The sequence below is a fragment of the Piliocolobus tephrosceles genome, chromosome 4, assembly GCF_002776525.5.
Source record: "Piliocolobus tephrosceles isolate RC106 chromosome 4, ASM277652v3, whole genome shotgun sequence".
NCBI lineage: Eukaryota > Metazoa > Chordata > Mammalia > Primates > Cercopithecidae > Piliocolobus > Piliocolobus tephrosceles.
In genome coordinates, this window is record NC_045437.1 from 73,206,867 (window position 1) to 73,231,117 (window position 24,251).

The 24,251-nt window shown below is 40.3% G+C and overlaps 2 protein-coding genes and 1 long non-coding RNA gene across 4 annotated transcripts in view; 1 reads left to right on the plus strand and 2 right to left on the minus strand.

The window, feature by feature from the left end:
• Positions 1-24,251, plus strand: part of IQGAP2 (IQ motif containing GTPase activating protein 2) — a 321,912-nt gene that overhangs the window by 202,479 nt on the left and 95,182 nt on the right. For both annotated transcript variants that reach the window (XM_023196443.2, XM_023196444.2), the window contains exons 11-13: positions 925-1,085; positions 6,624-6,748; positions 12,379-12,542. In XM_023196443.2, coding sequence (XP_023052211.2) covers positions 925-1,085; positions 6,624-6,748; positions 12,379-12,542 — 450 coding nt within the window. The remainder of the gene's footprint in view (positions 1-924; positions 1,086-6,623; positions 6,749-12,378; positions 12,543-24,251) is intronic.
• LOC111529553 lies at positions 7,038-9,717 on the minus strand. The gene is made up of 2 exons (XR_002727462.3): positions 9,609-9,717; positions 7,038-8,513 (listed from the first exon to the last, which is right to left on the minus strand). It is a non-coding gene; the product is annotated as an uncharacterized LOC111529553 (long non-coding RNA).
• On the minus strand, positions 18,648-24,129 carry F2RL2 (coagulation factor II thrombin receptor like 2). The gene is made up of 2 exons (XM_023196445.3): positions 24,066-24,129; positions 18,648-19,958 (listed from the first exon to the last, which is right to left on the minus strand). The coding sequence occupies exons 1-2, from the start codon at positions 24,127-24,129 to the stop codon at positions 18,898-18,900; spliced, it is 1,125 nt and encodes a 374-aa protein (XP_023052213.2). The 3' UTR covers positions 18,648-18,897.

The following is a 24,251-nucleotide window of genomic DNA, read 5'->3' on the forward strand; positions in this document are numbered from 1 at the left end:
AGGCTGAGGCAGGCGGATCACCTGAGGCCAGGAGTTCGAGACCAGCCTGGCCAACGTGGCAAAATGCTGTCTCTACTAAAAATACAAAAAATTAGCTGGGCATGGTGGTGGGCTCCTATAAACCCAGCTACTTGGGAGGATGAGGCAGGAGAATTGCTTGAACCTGGGAAACGGAGGCTGCAGTGAGCCTAGATCATGCCATTGCACCCCAGCCTGGGCAACAAGAGCCAAACTCCATTTCAAATAATAATAATAATAATAATAATAATAATAATAATAATAATAATAAAGCAAACCACACCAAACAAAAAAAACCTGGAGATCTTTACTTGCTGTACCAAAAGATCACCTCAGACTTCTTCAAGTATCTAGAGCTGGTAGCGCATTTTAAAATTTCTACCCGATTTATGAAAATGTCACTTAGACTAACTTTTTTTGAATTAAATCAATAGTCTTGGTTTGAACACCTTGCTTTGTGCTTCAGATTATAACTTTTCGGTGAAATTCTCCCAACCTTCCCTTAACCCTTAATTCAAACTGGAAATCATTAGCTGTGCTAAAATCTTACCTGGCACTCTCAATCAGTGACAATGTTATCTAGTCCTTGGTTTAATTATATGACTGGACTGAGCCTTTAAGCAGCCAGTATAGCTAGGAGTAGGGATCAGCAATGGGAATGCAGATATTTGTGAATAGTAACTTTCCATTGTAATCAACCCAGTCCCAAAAAATGATCATCTAAGGAAAACCCAGGAGCCATATGCATCTTCCTAAGGCCGGTGGAAAGCAGGTGGCCACGACTCCTCTTTCTGCCAAGCTGTCAAGTTCTTTTTCATTGTTTGTTGAAATGTGCGTTGTAAACCTCCATCATGCACGTGAGGTGTGTTGTGTGGGGAGCTTATGTTGCCATATGTTTTCCAACAGAACTACTTGGCCCACGAGGAGCTTTTGATTGCTGTGGAAATGTTGTCTGCTGTTGCTTTACTAAACCAGGCCTTGGAAAGCAACGATCTTGTGTCTGTGCAGAATCAACTCAGAAGCCCCACAATAGGCTTAAACAATCTGGACAAGGCATATGTGGAACGGTAAGGAACATTTTCCAAACCTTCTTTCATTGCAGAAATGCATGTTTGGCAGATCTTACAAGTGAGGAATTTGCCTGTTGGTGGAGAAACCATATACCATGCTCATGTTTCTTGAAAACTAGTCTGTTTTAAAAGTCCTTCTAATTAGTATCCTTGTTTACAGTATTCCTTTGGGAAAGCAAAAAGAATCAGAAAGTCATCATCTTGTGGCAATTAATAAATGACTTTGTCCTTTGCAAAGATTATTTGATAGGCCTAAAATAAAGGAACTATTGGAAACATACCTTTCCTTGGGCGTCTTTTAGAAACCGCAGAGTGTAGAAGAGTTGGAAGCAACTTTAATAATCATCCAGTCCAATTCTTTTATGTCACTGATGCAGAAACAGATTCTGGAGTTATGGACCTAAAATTGGGCATTTGGGCCCCAAACTCCACTTTTCTGATTATTAAGCCAAAGAAATCCTGAGACCACTGTGGGTCATGGCAGTGGGTAACAACATCCATTATCTTTCATTTCATGTTTCTGAAGTGTGCTACCAGATAGTACAACTGATAGCATTATTATAAAACACCATAGTGGATCTAGAGAGAAAATAAAATGGCCAGAATTGGAAGCCAGATGAGAAAGTCGCTGAGACAAAAGTCCCAGTTAAAATGAGTGAATCTTGGATTCTTGTAACCACCAGGGGGAGATGTCTGCACGGATCTTGACAAAAGCTCTTTTCAGATACTGATTTTGGAACTGCTCTAGTAGGCAGGTTGGCTAATTCTCTTGGGTCGTGTACAGTTGCAAAGGAAAGACCAGAGATTTCTTAGGTTAAACAAATGGTGTTTGACCACTTGTCTGTGTAGAGAATGGCCAAGAAGTAATGGAAAGATGTGGGTTCTCCTTGTTTTTAGTCTTTTAGGAGAAGCTAATTCTCTTGTTCTACTTAAATTTGGCCATCTGGTTCATCTGACTCCTTCGAGTCTGTTTCCAAGATAATTTATATCTGCTTCCACTGTTTCTGTTAATGGCACCATTCTCTCCTGCAAGCTTAGAAACCTGAAGCTCAATTTGAGTTTTCCTCTGCCTTCAGCTAGGCACCCTTGTGCTCTAAAAAGCCTACCGTCAGTAGCCAATCTATGTGCCTTATTTATACCTCTGCAAGACGTTTCCATTTCCCTACAACTGCCCTCACTTAGACTTCTCACTTTTGCTTCTGTAGTAACCCCTAAATTGGTCATTCTACTTCTTTTCTCTCCCCATTCATTAATCCTTCCTACCTGACAGGCTTTGCCATACTTTCTTAGTGCTGGAGTAAAAGACAGAGCCGGTCCATCCCTTATGAAGCTCACAGGCTAATGGGGCATCTTGGTGAGACAACTGTCCAGACTGTCCCACATATTTAGCATCCCTGGCAACTGCCCTCCACATGACAGTAGCCCCTGGCTCACCCATTCTGATTATCAAAAATGCCTGCTTCCTCATTTACAAATATCCTTAAAGAAGTGGTCCCATTCTGTTTGAAAACCGTATTTATACCTGTAGTTTCCAGCTGGGACCTACAGGTGGGGCCTCACAGTTTGAGTGTTCTGTGTGAAAAACTTTTAAAATGTGTTTTTTTTTTTTTTTTTTTTTTTAATTTAAATACATTCTGGATCTGGAAGACCCGGTACTGACATGGGATTTAAGGGCCCACTTGGGTTCTTGTATTGACACTTGTGTTGGCCCCAAATAATCTTCTACAGCCTTGGCATTTTACTTCCAAAGTCAGCATCTTAACTTGGGATCTTGGAAGCCCACTTTTGCAGATTATCAGGTTTCAGAAACACGGCTCTGTCCAGGGCCTCTCCCCATAGAGTGCAGGTTCTTCATAGCACAAGTGTGCTGTGCATGGCCACTTTGACAAATTCATGCAAAGTCTCTCCCTGTTCACCATGGCTTCTACTCTTGGGGCTGTGTTTGCCCAGAAAGATTCTTTTGTCTAATTCTCACAAAAGTATTGTATGGGTTAACATTAGCCTTGGGCATACACTGTTCCCAGATTAACTGTTCTAAAATGTAGTCCTGTTTGTAATTCTCCTGTTTGATTGTTTCTTGTTCTCATCCAAGTTAAGAACAGACTTCTCATTCTAAGCATGTTGCTCTGACCTTACCTCCAGCTCCATCCCTACTCGTATCTTGCACTTCAGCCAAGTCCAAGTGCACTTTCTGGTCTCTGTGTTCCTATGCATGGTCCTCTCACCATCAGGAACTTGGTACCTTTACCCAGCTCAGCTGAACACAGTATTGGAGCTTCTGAGCCCTGCCTACCATACATTATGTTCCGTGAAGTATAGCCATGCTTCTCCCCACCCCAGCATCTGATGTTATCTCTCTTGGGACGTAGCATGATGTGATTGGAGGAACATATGCCTTGGAGCCAAAGATATCTGAGTTTGACCCTCCCTAACTAAACCTTTTTCCTTCATCTATAAAGCATGAAAACAAAAGAAACGAAAGCCCCACTGTGCATTTGCAGAACCGTTTTCAGGATTCAGTGTTTGGTTCAGTGCCTGTCCTAGGGAGGGTGCTCCACCAATAAGGATTCCCTTCCACTTCTTGCTTTGAACCCCGTTATATCTACTCTTATGGACTCTCTACTTTAATAGCCCTTCCTGTCTCTGCTTTTATACCTTTTTGGAATTTTTGTCGTCTTACCGACTGGTCTGAAAGCATAAAGGCTGCACCTTTTTCCTCCTAATATTCCTGTAGTGCTTGCCACATTTTACATGTAGTAAGTAAGTGCTGAACTGAATTGGATTACTGATCTTCTCAGAGCTTCCCAGGTCTCTTAGATTAGTAGACTCCTTACTAGTCTGTCCATAAATGAGGTGAAGAGAACTGAGAGAAGGAGTGAGAGGAGAGGACATTTACCTGTTTAGATAAGCTGTTGCACATTTCCCAAAGTTGGTAACTTCAGTACTGGAGAGAAATACTCGATTGGAAAAGCCTGTGGAGCTCTCTTTTGTTACTTTGTAAAAAAAAATTTTTTTTTTAATTATTATACTTTAAGTTCTGGGATACATGTGCAGAACATGCAGGTTTATTACATAGGTATACATGTGCCATGGTGGTTTGCTGCACCCATCAACCCATCATCTACATTAGGTATTTCTCCTAATGCTATCCTTCCCCTAGCCCCCCACCCCCTGACATGCCTCGGTGTATGTTGTTCCCCTCCCTGTGACCACATGTTCTCATTGTTCAACTCCTACTTATGAGTGAGAACATGCGTTGTTTGGTTTTCTGTTCCTGTGTTAGTTTGCTGAGAATGATGGTTTCCAGCTTTATCCGTGTCCCTGCAAAGGACATGAAGTCATCCTTTTTTATGGCTGCATAGTATTCCATGGTGTATATGTGCCACATTTTCTTTATCCAGTCTATCATTGATGGGTATTTGGGTTGGTTCCAAGTCTTTGCTATTGTGAACAGTGCTGTAATAAACATACGTGTGCATGTGTCTTTATAGAAGAATAATTTATAATCCCTTGAGTATATACCCAGTAATGGGATTGCTGGGTCAAATGGTGTTACTTTAAAAAATCTTCTCTCTTTATAGCTTGTTTTTGTTCATTTCTTTTAAAATGATGGGTAGTTGTATTTCTGTGTTTATTTTTAACTTTCCCATTTCACTCCTGTTGGGTCAGCATTTAGACATTAAGTGTATGGGATGCCCATAAGGACTTTGCGCTTTTAGAGTGGTCTCGTCTGTGAGGGACAGTAACCAGTGCAAGTTAACACTTACCCATTTTGTTCTTGTGGTCAGTATTGTTATATGTTACTAGTGTATTTCACATCTGCATTTGGCGAGGCCTCATTCAGCACCAGACTATAAATTGTTACCACCATTTCCTATTTTTGAATGATGTTTTTCTCTCAAGCTACTCTCTATGGAAGACACTGCATGTCACCTTGAAGCATGCAGAATTTTGAAAAAGTTTGTCACAACCAAGGAAACAGTTTTAGACTTCATATAATGTTTCTTCTTTTAACCTCTGCCATTACTAGATCCCTAGAGACTATTGAGAATTCAAACTGCAGAGTGACTCATTATGTACACAGAAGATTGTTCTTCATTGCCCTGGTGTAAAGACATAAAAGCACACTAGGCCAGGCACGGTGGCTCACACCTGTAATCCCAGCACTTTGGGAGGCCAAGGCAGGCAGATCGCGAGGTCAGGAGATCGAGATCATCCTGACTAACATGGTGAAACCCTGTCTCTACTAAAAACACAAAAAAAGTTAGCCGGGCATGGTGGCAGGCGCCTGTAGTCCCAGATACTTGGGAGGCTGAGGCAGGAGAATGGTGTGAACCCGGGAGGCGGAGCTTGCAGTGAGCCAAGATGGGGCCACTGCACTACAGCCTGGGAGACACAGTGAGACTCTTCTCAAAAAAAAAAAAAAGAAAGAAAGAAAAGCGCAGTAAACTATTTAGTTTTAATTACTTTTGGCTGGAATAGTTCATGTTAGCCTATGGTTGTAACATTGGTTCTGTGAAAATTGAAAAGTGGGAAAATTGATAATTGAAAAGTAAAAGTTTCTTAATATGTCAGTATGAGTAAGTTTTTCCCTGAAATTTCCCCAGACAGAAAAAAAGTAATTGGAGTGATTGACTAAACTGTATCTTCCAGAGGGCTATGCACAGTGAGAAGGGTCATTGGTCATAAATGATGGGTGAGAGGACCATTTTTAATTTTCATTGTATTTTTTTATGGAGACAGGGTCTCCCTGTATTGCCCAAGCTGGTCTTGAACTCCTGGGCTCAAGCGATCCTCTCACTCAGCCTCTCAAATTGCTGGGATTACAGGTGTGAGCCACCATGCCAAGCCTAAGAGAGATTCTTGAGTATTGGCTAGGAACCTTTGGAGAAATGGGCAGGTGAAAAGGAATTTCAGTATATACTGGTTTAACTCATGTGCCACCTCTTCAGGACAGCATACAGTAAAGATTGTGTTACTCAGCAAGGTTTCTGGAACTGCATTTGCATGTTATCTGATTCCTCAGTGGCATGTTAGGCCTCAAGGTGACTATTAGGGTTGTAATAGAAAAGGTCTTTTAAAACTTAGATTTTGGGAGGAACAAGAGAAATAATGAAAAGGACCCTTGATGATAGAAAGACTGAGACCCATGGTAACTCTGAATTTGGTCCTGTAACAATCATCTGAAGACTGAGAAGAACCAAGACATACAAAGGGGAGGAAAATTAGTAACTGGGGAAAAGTAATTTCGCAGACTTGAAAGCTTCCAGTTTTGCTTGAGTTACGTACAAGTTTCGATTTTGAAGAGCTTTCATTAAACAGAATTTGTTCATAAAAATACTTTAAGAAAGCACCATTAGTACAAGTAAGCTTGGTGTATGTTGACAGATCTACACAAGACAATTTTATTTGCCTTTCTACTCTTTGTCTAACCTCATGACAACTACGTTTAACCTTGTGTCATAGTTGAGAAACATAACATAAACAAAGAATGAATGTCTCTGATTAACATCATGATTATTTTCTCTTCCACAGTTATGCAAACACACTACTCTCTGTTAAACTAGAAGTTTTATCCCAAGGACAAGATAACTTAAGCTGGAATGAAATTCAGAATTGTATTGATATGGTTAATGCTCAAATTCAAGAAGAAAATGACCGTAAGTATAAGACACTTGCCTTCTCTAGCATAGTGAAAGAAGAAGGTATCTGGACTACTTAGTTTTCTAGATTAGGGCTTTAAGTTTTTACTCAAGGAACTTTGTGCGAGCACACTCTGCTAATATGCATACCTTTACTTATATGTAGATTTTATGCCTATACCACTGTACCAATATATTATAAACATTACAAAGCCTATACAAGAATTCATAATAGAATAAAATACACAGGTAAAAGGCCTGATATATTCTGGTTATTTGTACTTCAGAGACAGCTAAATAACTCATATTTTTAAGCACCCAATTTTATTTTGATCTTTTATTTGGGCATTTTTTTTTTTTTTGAAATATGACACGATTTTTCTGCCCCACAAATGGAGAAATTGGAACATAATCTAACTGTTGCTTAATGATCACAAATCATGGTGATTTGCTGTGTTTCTAGAAATTATAAGCTGCCAGTGTGAAAGCATACCAATCTCGAGAAGATATGCCCTGAAACATGCTTTCTTGAATGTCAGCTTGCTGCTTTATCAGTTGCATCTTGCTTATGAAAATAGAGTGAAGAATGAGGAGCTATGTAGCTTCTGCAGTCCATACATTCACTGCTTTTCTATAGTATGCATTGCCAAATTCAAGCTTCAAGCTGTGTTTTCCACCATGAAAACAAAGCAACACCATCTTCTGTGACTTATGAGCTTTTCACTTGTCAACAACAGTGGATGAGTGTTGCTAAAATCATTGATCTCTCCTCCACCTTCCAGCTTTGACTTTTCTAACTCATTTGCCCCAAGCTTGAGGATAGAGTGGGCAGATACTTCTCTCACATCTTATTAAGTTTTATTCTAGTGTGTTTGGGTAAGGTCTTAGGTCTGGTCTTCTAATGCTGTATTTAACTTAGGAATACTAAGATCACTCTTGAAATAAAACATATGACTTTGTTAATTAATTGCATTTGCAAAGTTTTCTTCTTTTTCTTTGCTATTTCCTGTGAGCACTGGGCCAAAAGTCAAGGCCAGTTTTGGTTCTTGTTTTTTAAACATATTCTCACTTTAAGCCCCTACTGTAAAACACGATCCAGGTGTGCTACCCTGTGTAAGGTACCACGGATGTACCACTGTTACACTGATCCCTGGACACTTACATTTTGTCCTTTTCGAGTTGTACACAAATCTAAATTTCTTTTGGGATGGCACAGCTTCCTGTTGCCTCTGCATTTCCTTTCAGTGAAGCATTTAAAATCTCTGCAATCAGACAGCTTGCTCACAGCCCACTTAGCTCTTTTCTGACACTTGGCTTGGGAGTTTATGGTTCTTGCCAGACATTAGTCAAGACGCAAGCTGTAATTTGAGCAGATGTTCAACATCAGGCGGGGGTTGGGGGACCACTACTGCTCCTAGTGTCCTGCTACAGAGCTGAGTCCCCCAGCCTTCTGCCCTTCTCCACAACCTCTGTCTTACTCCTCTGAATCTCCTTCAGCAGTGGTTTGGTTGCTATGGTAACTGCCACCCAAGAAGTAGGACTCCTTTTTTTTGGTAGGCAAAACAAAGACTCACATCTCATCTTTGCTTTCTAGCTTTTTCCTCAATTCTTGGCAATACCCATGCTTCAGTTCTGCTTTGGTTATTTCTGTATGTGCTGCTTATACAAATGAAGGTATGTTAGTTCTCAGTGCTGAAGGACTGTGGAGTTGACATTGATTAAAAGGGGGAAAATGCCATTTTTGTTCTTGACTATCAAATAGAGCCTTTGCTTTATTTGATTACTGGGGAAAAAAGACAAGTAACATTTGCATAATTTAGAGAATTGTAAATAGATATTATTTTTAAGCAAAAATCTCATTTGATTGCTGTGGCTTTTATCTATCAAGGTAACAGCACTGCTAAGTTATTCTCCCTAGGACATTTCACACAGCCACTATAACACTTCTGTTAAATATCTTGTCATAAAGGACATATGCCATAACCAGAAAAGGCATTTCAGACATTAATATTTCCTTTCTGGAATTTAGGAACTTTAATACAGAGTATTTAATTTATCTGTGTTTTGGTTTTATTTTATTTTATTTTATTTATTTTTTTGTCAAATTAGTTCCTGAAGTATTTTTTTTTTTTCTTCTTTTTTTTTTTGAGACAGAGTCTCGTTCTGTGGCCCAGGCTGGAGTGCAGTGGCCTGATCTCAGCTCACTACAAGCTCCGCCTCCCGGGTTTAGGCCATTCTCCTGCCTCAGCCTCCCGAGTAGGTGGGACTACAGGCGCCTGCCACCTCGCCTGGCTAGTTTTTTGTATTTTTTAGTAGAGACGGGGTTTCACCGTGTTAGCCAGGATGGTCTCGATCTCCTGACCTCGTGATCCGCCCGTCTCGGCCTCCCAAAGTGCTGGGATTACAGGCTTGAGCCACCGCGCCCGGCGTTCCTGAAGTATTGAGTTTGGTATCATATTTAGGCAATTGCTCAAAAATCTAAAATTTCTAAAATACACCATTGTAACCAGGCAGGAATTGATCAGTGTAGTAATTAAGTCATCTGAAGAGCTGAGAATTTTTCATGGACGTTTTGAAGGTGCATTACTTTTGCTTCCCCACCTTATTCTTGCCACGTGCTCTGAGATCTAATTCCATATCTGAGTTGTGATGGAGAGAAGGAGCTAATGGAAAATGAGAAATATAGAAGGTGAATTTAATGGAGAAGCTAGCTACTGAGTGCATTTCCTCAGGTTCTGTTGATTTCTTACTGAAAAATTTGCTTTTCCCAGTAGACCCGTCAAGGAGCATTATTTTAACCATATAGCCTACATCAGAAAGTTTTCTTCTTTGAGTTTTTGCTCTTTAAATTTGTTAGGTACAATTCTGCGTAGGTTACCTCATCTGCTGCCTCAAATACCTGAACTCTAAAAGAACGCCCACTCTCTTGTAGACTAGAATGTTATCGTAACACGTGTTGATATAAAGAAGTGGACCATGGGTGAGTGAAGCTCAGCAATCTTTGTTCAAATAGGATTTCTCTTTTATTTATAAACAGAGGAAGTGATGCACATGTTCCCAGAGGGCTTCTGGGTAATCTTTCAGCTCCTATGATATCATTCACTATGACCTCAGCAGCTTGTATTCTTAGAAACGCAGCAGACAACAACTTTAGCAGGTGATTTCAATCAAGTCAGCTGAAATGCACTCATTTCCAGGTGATCAGCCTTGGTTCTGTTAAGACCATTTTTGGATGGGGTGTTTTAAAGGTATTTAGAACAGTTTACCCAAGGGGGGTGACCAGAGAATGGCACTAAATATTCCATGCACTCCAGTTTATAAATTCTACAGGGTAAAACGAGAGTACCTTGCATGTAGATAATACTTAGACTTTCCAGAGTTCTCTCAATATTTACAGATAGTATAACTTGCACATTAGATAAATACTTTTGCTTTTTCTTCAAACATATTTAAGTATTATAGTCTGGAATGATTTCTAGGAGTTTTAGATGCTTTTATTCTTCTTACAGGTAAATCTTTTCATTCTTAACGAAGTGGTGGTTATGGGCTCATCTATTCAAGAAATATTTAGCTAAATATTTTACCTTTACTTGAATGTCAAGCTAGAGATACTGTTTTTTAAAAATGAGAAGTACTCATTCTATTTCATGGCATGTCACATTTGTGAAGTGACTGGTGATCATTTTAGATGAAATCTAATGGAAAAAATGAGAAATGTGAAGTTTGACCTTAAAAATGCTAATATTCTAAGCTTATTGTTCATTAATATCTAGTTTCTTTAACAGTCCTTGTCTGTCAGTACTAATCTAGGAAGCAAAAGCCCCTTGGCAGTGTGTGTATATGTGTTATATATGTGTGTGTGTGTGTCTATCTAAATGCATATTTTTATGAATGGATGATAGTTTATTTTTTAATAATAACGTGTTGAGAAGTAACCTCTAGATAGATCCGTTTTGTCAGAATTGCAAAAACTTTTCGGGTTTCATAGTTTGACTTCCGTGCTTTTCTTTTTCTTTTTTTTTTTTTTTTTTTTTTTTTGAGACGGAGTCTCACTCTGTTGCCCAGGCTGGAGTGCAGTGGCCAGATCTCAGCTCACTGAAAGCTCCGCCTCCCGGGTTCATGCCATTCTCCTGCCTCAGCCTCCCAAGTAGCTGGGACTATAGGCGCCCGCCACCTCGCCCGGCTAGTTTTTTGTATTTTTTAGTAGAGACGGGTTTCACCGTGTTGGCCAGGATGGTCTCGATCTCCTGACCTCGTGATCCGCCCGTCTCGGCCTCCCAAAGTGCTGGGATTACAGGCTTGAGCCACCGTGCCCGGCAAATCACTGTGCTTTTCATTTGTGAACCCTATAGTCAGTCTCTCTCTCTCTCTTTCTCTCTCTCTCTCTCTCTCTATATATATATATATGTATGTATATATATATATATATATTTTTTTTTTTTTGGCGGGGGGAACAGAGTCTTACTCTGTCACCCAGGCTAGAGTGCAGTAGTGCAATCTTGGCTCACTGCAACCTCTGCCTCCTGGATTCAAACGATCCTCCTGCCTCAGCCTCCCAAGTAGCTGGGACTTGAATAGACATTTCATTTCTTTAAAGATGATGTACGAAGGGAAAATAAACACATGAAAAGATGCTCAAAATCGTTAGTCACTAGAAAAATGCAAATCCGAACCACAATGTGATACCACTTCACACCCACTAGGATGACTGTAATAAAAAAGACAATAACAAGTGTTGGTCAGAATGTAGAGAGCTACTCAGGAGGCTGAGGCACAAGAATCTCTTGAACACGGGAGGCGGAGGTGGCAGTGAGCCGAGATCATGCCACTGCACTCCAGCCTGGGGGACAGAGCAAGACTCTCTCAAAAAAAAAAAAAAAAAAACCCAGCAACTGGGACCTTGATAGAAGTCACATTGAATCTGTAGATCAATTTAAGAAGTATTAGCCGGGCGCGGTGGCTCAAGCCTGTAATCCCAGCACTTTGGGAGGCTGAGACGGGCGGATCACGAGGTCAGGAGATCGAGACCATCCTAGCTAACACGGTGAAACCCCGTCTCTACTAAAAATACAAAAAACTAGCCAGGCGAGGTGGCAGGCGCCTGTAGTCCCAGCTACTCCGGAGGCTGAGGCAGGAGAATGGCCTAAACCCGGGAGGCAGAGCTTGCAGTGAGCTGAGATCCGGCCACTGCACTCCAGCCCGGGCGACAAAGCAAGACTCCGTCTCAACAAAAAAAAAAAAAAAAAAGAAGAAGAAGAAGTATTTCCATCTTAGCAATATTAAATCTTCCAATTCATGAACGTGGGCTATCTTTTCATTTATTTAAGTTGTCTTTAAGTTTTTTCCCATGGTGTTTTATAGTTTTCAGTATACATGTCTTATGTTTCTTTCATTAAATTATATCTAAATATTTATTCTATTTATAATTATAATGTATTTGTAGTTGCACTCTATTATGAATTGAATGTATTCTTAATTATATTTTCAGATTGCTTATTATGAGTGTATAGAAACATAATTTGTTTTGTGCCTGGATCTTGCATCCTACAAACTTGCTGTACTAGTTTATTAGCCTTTTGCAATAGGTGATACTAGAGAAGTTATAATGTACTGTGACTTAAAAGGAAAACTACTTCTTCATTTTCTAGGAGTTGTAGCTGTAGGGCACATCAATGCAGCTATTGATGAAGGGAATCCTTTGAGGACTTTAGAAACTTTGCTCCTACCTACTGCGAATATTAGTGATGTGGACCCAGCCCATGCCCAGCACTACCAGGATGTTTTATACCATGCTAAATCACAGAAACTCGGAGTAAGTTTTAGTGTATCTGTTTCTTTTAAATTTTACAGGCTGGGTGGCAGGGGGAGGGAAGGAGGAGGATTTGACCCATTTACGTTAAATCTCATGAGCTTCTTGTCCCAACAATTACCCATGAATCAGAATGGAAATAATAAAGCTGTTATTTTCCTGGTACCAAACATAGCGGGAAACCAGCTCCAGAGCTATTTATTGCTTTAATTCTTTGACTAAAAACTCATTTGTAGGTGAGTTCTTGTTCAGAGTTCAATTCATTGACTATTTCCTTAGTAGATACTACATGCACAGTTCAGTCCATAGCTTCTGGTAGAGAAGATGGGGATACAGAGCGACACATAACACCATTTGAATGTTCTCTGACCTTATCTTCAAAATGCTTAGAAACTGATTGAGGCAGTGGACATTGTCACATGGAACAGATAAGTAATTGTAAAGATAAGGGTGTGCAAAGTGTCAAATAGAGAGATACACAGATTGATTCATGGATGTTGGAGACTGTCAGGGACTAGAATCCTAAGAGAAGTTGGTGTGGAGGTAGAGCAGAAGCTGTCCTCTTGAAGACTAGTGGCTTTTTCTGAGTACACAGCTTGTACCGCTATTATAAGGAGTCCCACAAAGACTGGCCTCTGTGATAAGGCCAGTGGCCTGAGTGGTGAGGCTGATGTGATCTGTCACCTAAGAGTGAGAGTGATGCCACCTGGGACCTAGCCACTTATGGCTGCCATGTCTTCAGGTGCAAACCCAACTGAAAGGGTGGTTGTCTCCTCTGTCTAGGTCTTTAGAACCTAGGAACTGCCTCATTCGAAACAGGAAAAACATCCTTGGTTAATGCAAACATTTATTGAGAACTTACTATTTGTCAGGCATGATATTAGATACTCATGTATATCATCTCATTTAATCATCACAACAGTTCATAACAGCCTTCTGAACCATTTTGCCATCATTATTGCCATCTTACACATAATGAAGCCAAGATTAAGTAACTTGTTGAAAGCTATCTAAAACGTGACCGGGCACAGTGGCTCACTGGGAAGCCGAGGCAGGTGGATCACTTGAGGCCAGGACTTCGAGACCAACCTGGCAAACATGGCGAAACCCCATCTCTACTTAGAACAAACGAAAAAAAATACAAAATTAGCCAGGTGTGCTGGTCCACGCTTATAATCCCAGCTACTTGGGAGGTTGAGGCACAAGAATCTCTTGAACCGAGGAGGCAGAGGTTGCAGTGAGCCGAGATCGCGCCATTGCACTCCAACCTGGGCGACAGAGCAAGGCTCCGTCTCAAAATAAATAAATTAAATTAAATAAAACAAAATTAAAGCTATCTAAAAGGTAATTAATCCTGAGACTACACACAGTTCAGGTCTGTCTGATTCAGAAACATTATAATTACGTATTATGGCAGATGGGAAAAGATGTTTATTGCAGCTTCATTTGCAATAACAAAACACGAAAAACAACCTGAATGTTGTTAAGCAAAAAAAAAAAAAATCACACTGCGATGTGCACATAAATGAATACAGACTTGTGTATGTGTTGGGGGAGGGGCACACACACTCTTCTATGTGTCTAAAATATTTCTGGAGGGAGGATACCTTCTGGAAGGTGAACTAGAAGACTAGTATGGGTGGGAGATTTCTTTTTCACTCTGTTTTTGTACTGCTTGGATTTTTAATTTTTTTAAGGAGTGTGTGTATTAAATCATTACTGTTTCTAAACTTCTAAAAACCAATGTAAATCCTATCCTCACTACTCCACTGCCTCATTGAAGGCGGGAGAAAGTTATCCCCCATGGTGGCCCCCTCTGCACTGCCAGCCTTCCGACAGGAATGTCAATGGCATTACCTGACCCTCCTCGCTTTGCCAAGCGCCCCCACTCACATCAGTCTTTCTCATTTAAGCCTCATACCACCTGTGGAATGGGTGCTGTCTCATCTGATGTGAATGAGCCTGAGGCTCGGGGTGGACGCCTGGCCAAGGTACAGCCAGTGAGTGGGAGAGTGAGGACTCATACACAAGCCTGGAGTCCATACATCCCAGGAGGAGGAGAGTGGGCCTTCACCTTGATATTTCCACTGAGGTGGCTGCGGCCATGACATATGGTAAACTTATAATCATTGGAAGACAAAATTATTTGCTTTGAAGATAGACATCAAATCCTGGCTTTGCCACAAATTGGTTATGTGATCTTGGTCAAGTCACCAAATCTCTATATGTTTATTTTTGCGTGTATAAAGCTGGAATAATAGTACCTGTCTTATAGGATTATGGTGAGGGTTCAATGAGAATATACAATATGTAAATATAATATATATCAATATATAACTATAGGTACTATTAATGAAGAATATGTGCACATGTTTGTGTAGCTATAGCATTTAGCATGGAGCCTGGCACCAAAAAAAGGGCTTAAATAATGTAGCTAGTATTATTGTGTGCACCTATGGTTGCCTTCTAAGTAAGGGGTGAGTGATCTCAAGGTTCTTTTTTTTTTTTTTTGAGACAGAGTCTCGATCAGTCACCCAGGCTGGAGTGCAGTGGCACCATATCAGCTCACTGCAACCTCTACCTCCCAGGTTCAACCGATTCTCCTGCCTCAGCCTCCCGAGTAGCAGGGACTACAGGTACCCACCATCATGCCCAGCTAATTTTTGTATTTGTAGAGACGAGGTTTCATCATGTTGGTCAGGTTGGTCTTGAACTCTTGACTTCAGGTTATCCACCTGCCTCAGCCTCCCAAAGTTCTGGGATTACAGGTGTGAGCCACAGCACCTGGCCTCAAGGTTCTTACTAGATGTAGGGTCTGCTCTGTTCACACACCAAAGTTGGGGTCTTCTGAGGACAAATAGAGACAGACCTGGGTCCCTGTCTGCCCACAGCCACATGGGGGTTTGTCTTTGAGGTGAACCTGACTCCACAAACCCAAGGCCTTTCATAGGCAGGCAGTATAGGTCCCTCCTAGACGGAGCATTCTAGTCTAGATTGAGATAGAACTCCACAGGAGTCCTTTGAAAGAAGCCTTTGAGTGCCCACACCATGCCAGCTCTGTGTCAGGCATCCTTTCTAGGTGCGGAAGCGGTAGCTATCATGGTGTGATTAGAGCATTAATATGAAGCCTAGGGATCTGCGTTCTGGTTCAGGCATTAAACCAGTTAGAGTATATAATCAGAGGTTTGAAATATACTGGTGATTACTAACAGATTTAAACAGATTTAAAATGCTGCAGGTCCAAGCAAATAATCATATTTGGTTAAATTCCTGTTTTTAAGTAGTTTTCTTTCTCTGTTCATTGACTTTGAAACTTTCTTTTCTCAGCCTGTTCTTTTTTCTTGGAAAAATCCTAATTCTGTTGTTTGACAATGTTGTCTTTAATGTCCTTGATTTTCCCCTCTGCTTTTTTTTTTTTTTTTTTTTTTTTTTTTGTGGAGACAGGATCTTGCTATGTTGCCCAGGCTGGTCTCAAACTCCTGGGCTCAAGTGATCCTCCCACCTCAGCCTCTCAAGTAGCTGGGATTATAGGCACAAGCCACCACATTCAGCATCCTCTACTGTTTTGACTCCTAGAAGTTTCCAGTTGTACGTTTATGAAGGTATTTCTGTGCCTTGTCTTCCCAAGGTCTGGCCTTGGAAAATAATAGAAGAAAATTATATTGCTGATATTATCAGTATAAAGTAAAAGTGTGCCAAAGCGTACAGCCATTAAAGGACACAATGGGTAACATATTCATAGAATGGATGCCCAGTTTTATCAAAGATGGAGGACAGTGATGGAAGTTGGTGAGGATTCTTGGTCCTCTTTAGCAGTATTTCAAGTATAACCTTGTGTAGCCACCAAATTCCTTTTGCCTCTTGGAAAGAGACTTGAGTAATGGTCATGTTGACTTTAACACTTTTTCTATGTCTGTTGACTGGGTTGTGTGCTATTCTACAATTGAAGGTTTTGCTTGTGGACATATGAATTATATACTCCACCAAAAAGTTCTGTTTTGCTCCTTGTATATACCATAAAAACTGTGTGCTTTTAACGAATATTGCTGTATTTTTTCCCTAGGTAAAACTGTTGTAATTGATGACTTAATTTTCAGAAGTCAGTTTCTTCCATTTAAGTTTTTATCTTCTCGAAACTTACTTTAGATTTGTTTTTCATTCTCACGTTAGTATTTACCTGAGTTTTGCTCTTTCCATAACCACACACATATTATAAAGGGCCTTCATGTGGAAGCTTTTTACTTAAGTCCAATGAAATAGAAAACTCTGCACATTTAAAAATATACATTTAAAATTGTTTTTTATTGTTTTATTGGGCAGTACGAAATACAGTCAAGGCAGATTCCTACAGACTTGTAAATTCATCTCAGCAGTCCCTTATGCTTAAAGTTTGCTCAGCCCCATTTATATTCACTACTACCATTCACTCTTTACCACTAATATCTTCCCTGCTGTCTTATCACTAATATCTTCCCTCCTGTCTAATCACTGAGTTAAGGGAAAAATAGTCATTTACTTACAGGAATATAATGGGTATTAATGACAAAATTCCATTTCCCAATTAAAAGCTATGTCAAAGAAAAAAAACAGTAGAGGCATTATTTAAAACTTCTAAATGGCCTTGTGAGTATAGTCTTAGTTTAGCTTCCTTATTTTTTTTGTATGCCCAACCTGAAATGACATCATCCCATATCATCACAGTATGTTGCTTTTTCAGTATGAAGTTAATGGGCTTTCCTGCTGTTTAACTGCTTTGAGATTTTAAAAATTCATTCAGCTACATAGTATTCAAAGCATGGAGCTGGGCGCCACAAAGATTTGGGCCTGGCACCACCCAGAAGCTCAAGGAAGGGAGCGGATGAGCACTTTCTCCATTATACATGGTACTTGATTGTTCATGGAATACAAATTTAAATATAAATGAACTATATATAAATGCCATAATAAAAAGTATACGAAAGTGCTTTGGAAGTACAGATAAGAAAAATGACACTTCTAGCCTGAGAATCGGGGAAGAATGGTCCTTCGAGGACTTGAAAGAAAAAATGGACAGAATTAAGGCAAAGACTTTAGGACTAGCTTTTCAGTCTGAGGCAGAGTGGAGATCGAGCACAACAAGAGGTTTGGTTGGTGCCTGTATCACAAACAAGGTTTAACAGGAAGTTGGATTAGCAATTGAGCCTTGAATGCCAGGCTAAAGATTTATGATTTATTATAGAAGCAGTGGAGTTAGTGGAGACGTTTTAGTGATGTATCCTAGCTGATATCTAAGGAAGATTAATCTGGCAGGACTTGTGAAGTAGAGGGTAGGCTGGCAGTGGAGAGAATACTTAGAAAGTAGAGGTGGGCTGGGTGTAGTGGCTCATGCCTGTAGTCCCAGCACTTTGGGAGGCTGAGATAGGAAGATCACTTGAGACCAGGAGTTCAAGACCAGCCTGGGCAAGTGAGACTCCATCTCTGCAAAAAATAAAAAATAAAATTAGTTGGGTATGGTGGTGCATGCCTGTAGTCTTAGCTACTTGGGAGGCTGACACATTAGGATTGCTTGAGCCCAGGAGCTGGAGGCTGAAGTGAGCTATGATCAGGCCACTGCGCTTCAGCCAGATGACGAAGCAAGACCCCGTCTCTATTAAAAAAAAGAAAAAAGAAGGCAAAGGTGAAACTAAATAAAGAACCCTGGTGAGGGACCCTACAAAGATAGGATCAGTTGATGAGGCAGCCACCAGCATGAGAGTCAAAAGAGACCAAAGAATAAAAAACGATGTCAGATGTCAAGGATGGCAATACCACTCACAGAACAGGGAAGATGGCAATTTAAAGAGCTTGAAGTAGCAGTAAGGCAAATGGAAATGTCATTTTCCATAAAGAGTTGTGGTATCTTTTCTCCTGCATTAACGTTTTTTAAATACTGATAAAGTATTTTTAAAAATTACTAATGCTGACTGGCTCAGTGGCTCACGCCTATAATCCTAGCACTTTGGGAGGCCGAGGCAGGCGGATCACTTGAGGTCAGGAGTTCAACACCAGCCTGGCCAACATGGTGAAACCCCATCTCTACTAAAAATACAAAAATTAACTGGGCGTGGTGGTATAATCCCAGCTACCTGGGAGGCTGACCTGGGAGGCGGAGGTTGCAGTGAGCCAAGATAGCGCCACTGCGTGCCTGTCTGGGTGATAAAGTGAGACTCAGTCTCAAAAAAAGAAAAAAAAAAAAAAGTAATGCTTTTGTAATGTTTGACCTTTGAAGCATATTTCTTAGGAGCTCAGAAATGGAGCTCCTTGCACTATGCATATGTTGTCCGTGAAAACAGATGTTCTCTGTGATGGCTGTCCTTGTTCTCTAAGATGATTTCACTGTTTATTTTGTAAGGTAAGCAGTAGAGTGATTTCTGATTTTTGACATGAGAAAATAAAGGAATGGATCTAAGCAACTATTAAGGCTGCCCAGGCACAAAGCTATGAGATATATAAAATATAAGCCATCAGTGTTGTTGTAGTAGTAGTTAGCATGGTGAATAATAAGTATAATATTGCTTGGAGCAAAGCAAATGGTAAAAATCACAAGGATGAGGAGACTCGCCTTAACATACCACAACCATCTATGATCATATGCACCAAGTGTCCGGATGATGGCTGTGTAGCAGTAGATGATAAGCACAAATGGAATTAAGAATCCAAAGAATGCCAAGGAGATGAAGTAGTAGAGTTGGAAGGGAGACGAGGACTCGCATGTGTTGTGAACATCATGGCAGGTGGTGATGTCTGGCTGAACAAGATAATATTCCTGCTTCAGGATGAAAAATGGCAGCATATATAAGAAAACTGTTGTCCACACCAGTCCACATGTTACCAAGGCATAGGTGTGCTTGGGCAGGCCCCGGTAGGTGAAAGGATGGACGATGGCCAGGTAGCGATTGATGCTGATGCAGGCAAGGAGCAGAATGGAGCAGTACATGTTGCCATAGAAGATGACTGTGGTGGCCCGGCACAGGACCTCTCCAAATACCCAGTTGTTCCCATTGAGATGGTAAGCTATCTTAAAGGGCAACGTAACACAAAAAAGAAAATCTGCAATGGCCAGGTTGGTGTAGAATATGGTCGTACAGATGGATCTGGTCCTGAAGAAAAGCATCCACAGGGTTACGGCGTTGGCCGGGACACCAACTACAAACACCAGGAGGTAGATGGCAGGTATCAGTTTGGTACTTAAGGAGCTGGTCAGGTACCCCATGGTAGCATTTTTCACATGGAGATGTGAAGCACTTTCTTCAGGGCACTTAATTTTTACAGTAATGGTGGCTCCTGTCCAGCCTTCTAAGGCAGAAAAGGGGAACTCTTCAAAAGAATCTGGGGGAGCTCCACGAAAGGTCTTAATATGTAAGGTTGTCTTTGCCAAGGTGTTTGTATCATTTTCCATGCCTGTAATTGAAAGAAAGTATTAACATAAATTTATAGTTCAAGAGAAAAGAAAACAATATGTTTAATTATTTATAAATAATTTCTGTGATTATAGAATTTAAGATCACTTTTATTTTAAAAGTTATTATTGTAGATTAGTCACTCAACAAGCATATATTTAATACATATCATATGCCCCAGAAAACACTATCTCATGCAGAAACAAAAACTAAATGATCAGTCCTTGTATGTAAGGTATTTATAATACTATTGGAAGAAACAAAAAAGCCCATCAGAACATTATAGGCATGTTGACTGTAAACTATATAGGCACTCCGACAGTACTTAATAGATTCAGATGTTTGAGCAAAATGTCAAGGAAAAGATGAACTTGAGCAAAGATTAGCAAGGTTCATAAAAAGATGGAATTTAATGAGTAAGATTCTGCTGGTGATGAATGGGCAGAAGCATAAGGTGGGCTCCATTTCTATCTGTAAGTAATGCTACTAGTGGAGAAGATGCATAAAAATGCATTGTCTTATGCTAATAAGGTGCAGCTGAGAAAGGAAATTTAAAGAGTGAGTGACAGCTAAATTCCTGAAGGGCCTCTGAACTGTCCTAAGAAATCGTATGTCTATTCACAGATGCTGGGATTGCACACATAATTTTGAACAGAGGAATGTTGTGTTAGGCAGAATAATAGCACCCCCTAAGATTCTACCTGCTAATTCCTGGAAACTACAAGTATGTTTGTTCCTTTACCTAGCAAAAGGAATTTTGCAGATCTAACTTAGTTAAGGATCTTAAAATGAGATTTTCCTGGATTGTCTGGGTGGGTCATATAAGAGTCCATTTAAGGGGAAGGTAAGAGGGTCAAAGTCAGAGATTTGAAGACACTATGCTGCTGGCTTTGAAGATGGAAGAAAGGGTCATAAGCCAAGGAGTGTAGGCAGCTTCTAGAAGCTGAAAAAAGCAAGATAGCTGAGTCTCTCCTAGAGCCTCCAGAATGAACACAATCCCACAACGGCCTTGATTTTAAGACCTCTGATCTCCAGAAATATAATCTGTTGTCTTAAGCCACTCAATTTGTAGTAATTTGATATAGCAGCAACAGGAAACTAATATAGCCATTATTTTGACTTGTTTTTAAGATGTCTTAGGTAATAGTTTAGAGAATAGATTGAAAAGGTAAGAAATTAGAGGCAAGGGGACCTGATTTGGAGGCTACTGTTATCATTCATAGCTCAGTGAGTTACTGAGCTAGAACAGTGGTCATGGAAAGGCAGAGGCGAACACGAGACTGATGGCGGCTCAAAGGGACTTGGCATCTGATTGGCTTTGGGGTGCAGTGAGGGAGAGGCAGGAAGCAATAATGAGTCAGGTTTCTACTCTAGATGACTTGGAGGGAGAGGATGCCATTAACTGAGTTGGAGGAAGAGACAAGGGGGCAGGATGGGGGAGAAGCTACAATCTGTTTTTAGTCTGACTGAGGATGAGTTGCTGGTGGAATATTAGTGTGTAAAACGTCCAGCAACTGTTTAGGAGACTAGATGTGGGTCCAAAATTCCAGGAGCCCAAATTAGAGGCATGGTTTATTGTAGTCTGCATTTAGGCTCGCGTTTAATTTAGTGGAAGTGGTTGAGATGCCCTAGGGAGAGTTATGAGAAGAAAGAATGCAAAGGTGGACTTTAGGGATAATGACAGATTTTAAGGGAAGAGGAAACAAAGGAGGAAAAATCAGAAGATGAAATCGGTATGAGGACCTAAGAAGTTGGAAATGAATTCTTTAAAAGATAGAAACACACCAACTATATGCTATCAATATTTGGTGTTCCTTGGCATGTTGATGTTAATAATCCTAATTCCTGCAATTTCAAAAACAAAATCTTAAAGCTCAAACCTGAACATTTATTATTATATAACTTTTTGTAACCCTTTCACATGTATAGAAGATAGATTCTCTCAGATTTCTAATGTTACCTTTAAGATAGACTTCTATGCCAAATATAAACCTCATTCTTATCGATTTAAAATGCCAGTACCGGGCCATTGCATCTTGTCCCATGGCCTCAAAATTCCTCCATATTCAATACTTGAAGTTCGTGTTTAGTAACCTGTGTTTCATACAGAGCCAGTTTCTCTTCTTGCTTTAATCTCTAGCAGTTAGCTCCCGGGTGAAATGGAAACCCTCCGCGTAAACCTGAGATTGCACAAGCTGAATTCACAGTGTGAAATAGAGGAAGTGTAGCCTGATAACTGAGGGTATGGAGGTGATCAGGTATCATTTAAGAAAAGGTAGATTAAAGAAAATGAAAGAAAAATGCGGGAGGCAGCATTCTTCCGTGCCTGTATTTAGAGGTGATCTTGGAAGGTGTGTGTGACACACAAACCCTTCTGCTCACTTTTGCATTTTGGAAAAGTTCTTGCATCTGACATCACCCAAAGAGAAGTGCCTTTGAAGACAGGCACAAAGTTAGACAATGGTGGCTGAAGATCATGCCATACAAGTTATTAGCCTGATTTTAAAAAGCTGTTAAAACCAAGTGTTTGTCCGTTTTCAGAAAATTTCTGGGATTTAGCAAGACATCATGCCTCTAGACATGCAAAACAGTGCCTGTGTTTTGTGGAAAAGTTGATTTGATTCCATTTTCCACGAGAATGCCAGATCTGGTTCCACTTAAATAAGTCTTTTATTCCTCAGAGCCTGGTTTTCCTTATGAATTGTACTCATTGTTAAATTTTTTTTATGTATTTTAATTCTTCATAGAGGCCTCCATTGGGCATAATGTTTCCAAAATGTTTTCTGTCTGGGAAAAGTTCTTGAAGAACTAATCCAAAGTGAATGAACTCCGGCCTCTCAGGGGTGTCCAAAGGAGAGAATACTGTCATGGATTCATTCACAGTTTCTGTTTCTAGTTGAACCAGTAAAGCCCCTTCCTCATCCATCTTTTCCATTTATCGCTAGAGACAGAAACTAAAAACCATGGCTTCAGGCTGCTAAAAGCCTAAAGCAAAACAAAACCACAACAAAATAAGGCAAGTTGGACAAGCTTGCTGCTTTCTCCCCTCACATTTCTCCCCCACCCCTATGGAAGAAAGCAAATTCACTGCCTCTTTGTTTCCTTCAGAGGCCCCCGTTTTCACCTCCATCAACCCCTACTAGTGTCTTGAAGGAACCACCCCCAAAAACCTTGTTTCTTTTGCAATTCTGCTTCTTAACATATTGGCCCATCTACTCCCAGAAAGAGCGTGCACTTACTCTCTTCATAAATCCCACATGTGCTTACTGCTAATCACCACAGATTCTCTTAGAGCTCTCAGCAACAACTCAGCGATTCCAACTGTGAATTTAAGCAATGTTCCTTTAGAAAGCATTGTTTTCTGTTTTTGTTTCCCTTGCTATGTCCAGTCTTTGCCTCTCCCACTCCTAACAATGTTGACTGGAGTGTGTGACCTAATAAAAAGTGACAGGTACAGACCTATCCCAAATTTGTTATTTTTGGAAAAAGCAGGAGGCTTCAGGCCAACATCGTGATGGGTAAAGTGGAAAGTACATTCGAAGTTGGATAATAGTATTTGAGAGACCTTATTTCTAAAATTAAAAAATCATATATGAGGGTAGGGAGAACTCCCCACTGAAAGTCAAAAAAGGTCATTCCTTTTGGAAATACTGACTTATTAGCATTGCCAGCTATTGAAAGCAGATGACTTTCTCTTTCTGGCAATATTCTTGTTTCTCCCATTTATGTCTCATCAAGAGGTATAAACACAGGATGTATTTTTTAATCCCTTGAAAAAGTGCCATCTTTGCTTAACCAGAAGAGAAAATTCTTACAAACACAAAACATCTTTCAAAATTGCTCCCTGACTTAATTGTAGACATCTAAAATCTTGAATATGCCACACATTTTTAAACATCAGGAGGGAACACTTAGTCTTTTACCAGGTTTGAATAGAGTGAATGAACTATAGATGTTCATTTCCATGGTTCTACCTTTTAATAATAAAGATCAAACTGCCTTTGGGGTTTGCAGTTTGTGTGAGATGCAAAGAAAGCTAGGTTCAGTTGACTCTTAATTTGTAACAGGAACGCATGTCCCCATCCTACCCCCTGAGAAAATTGCTTACCGCTCTGACAAAAAGTGGGCAACAGAAGCAGGAGGCCAGCAGCTGCAAAGATGAGGGCTTTCATTTTGATGACCTGAGTCTCGTCTCTTGAACGTTATGAAACGTATACAATCGTGGAGCACAATTTCACCTCAGTTCCATGTGTCAGCAGCAAGTGGAAGCCTTGGTCTGTCTGTAGAAGTTTGC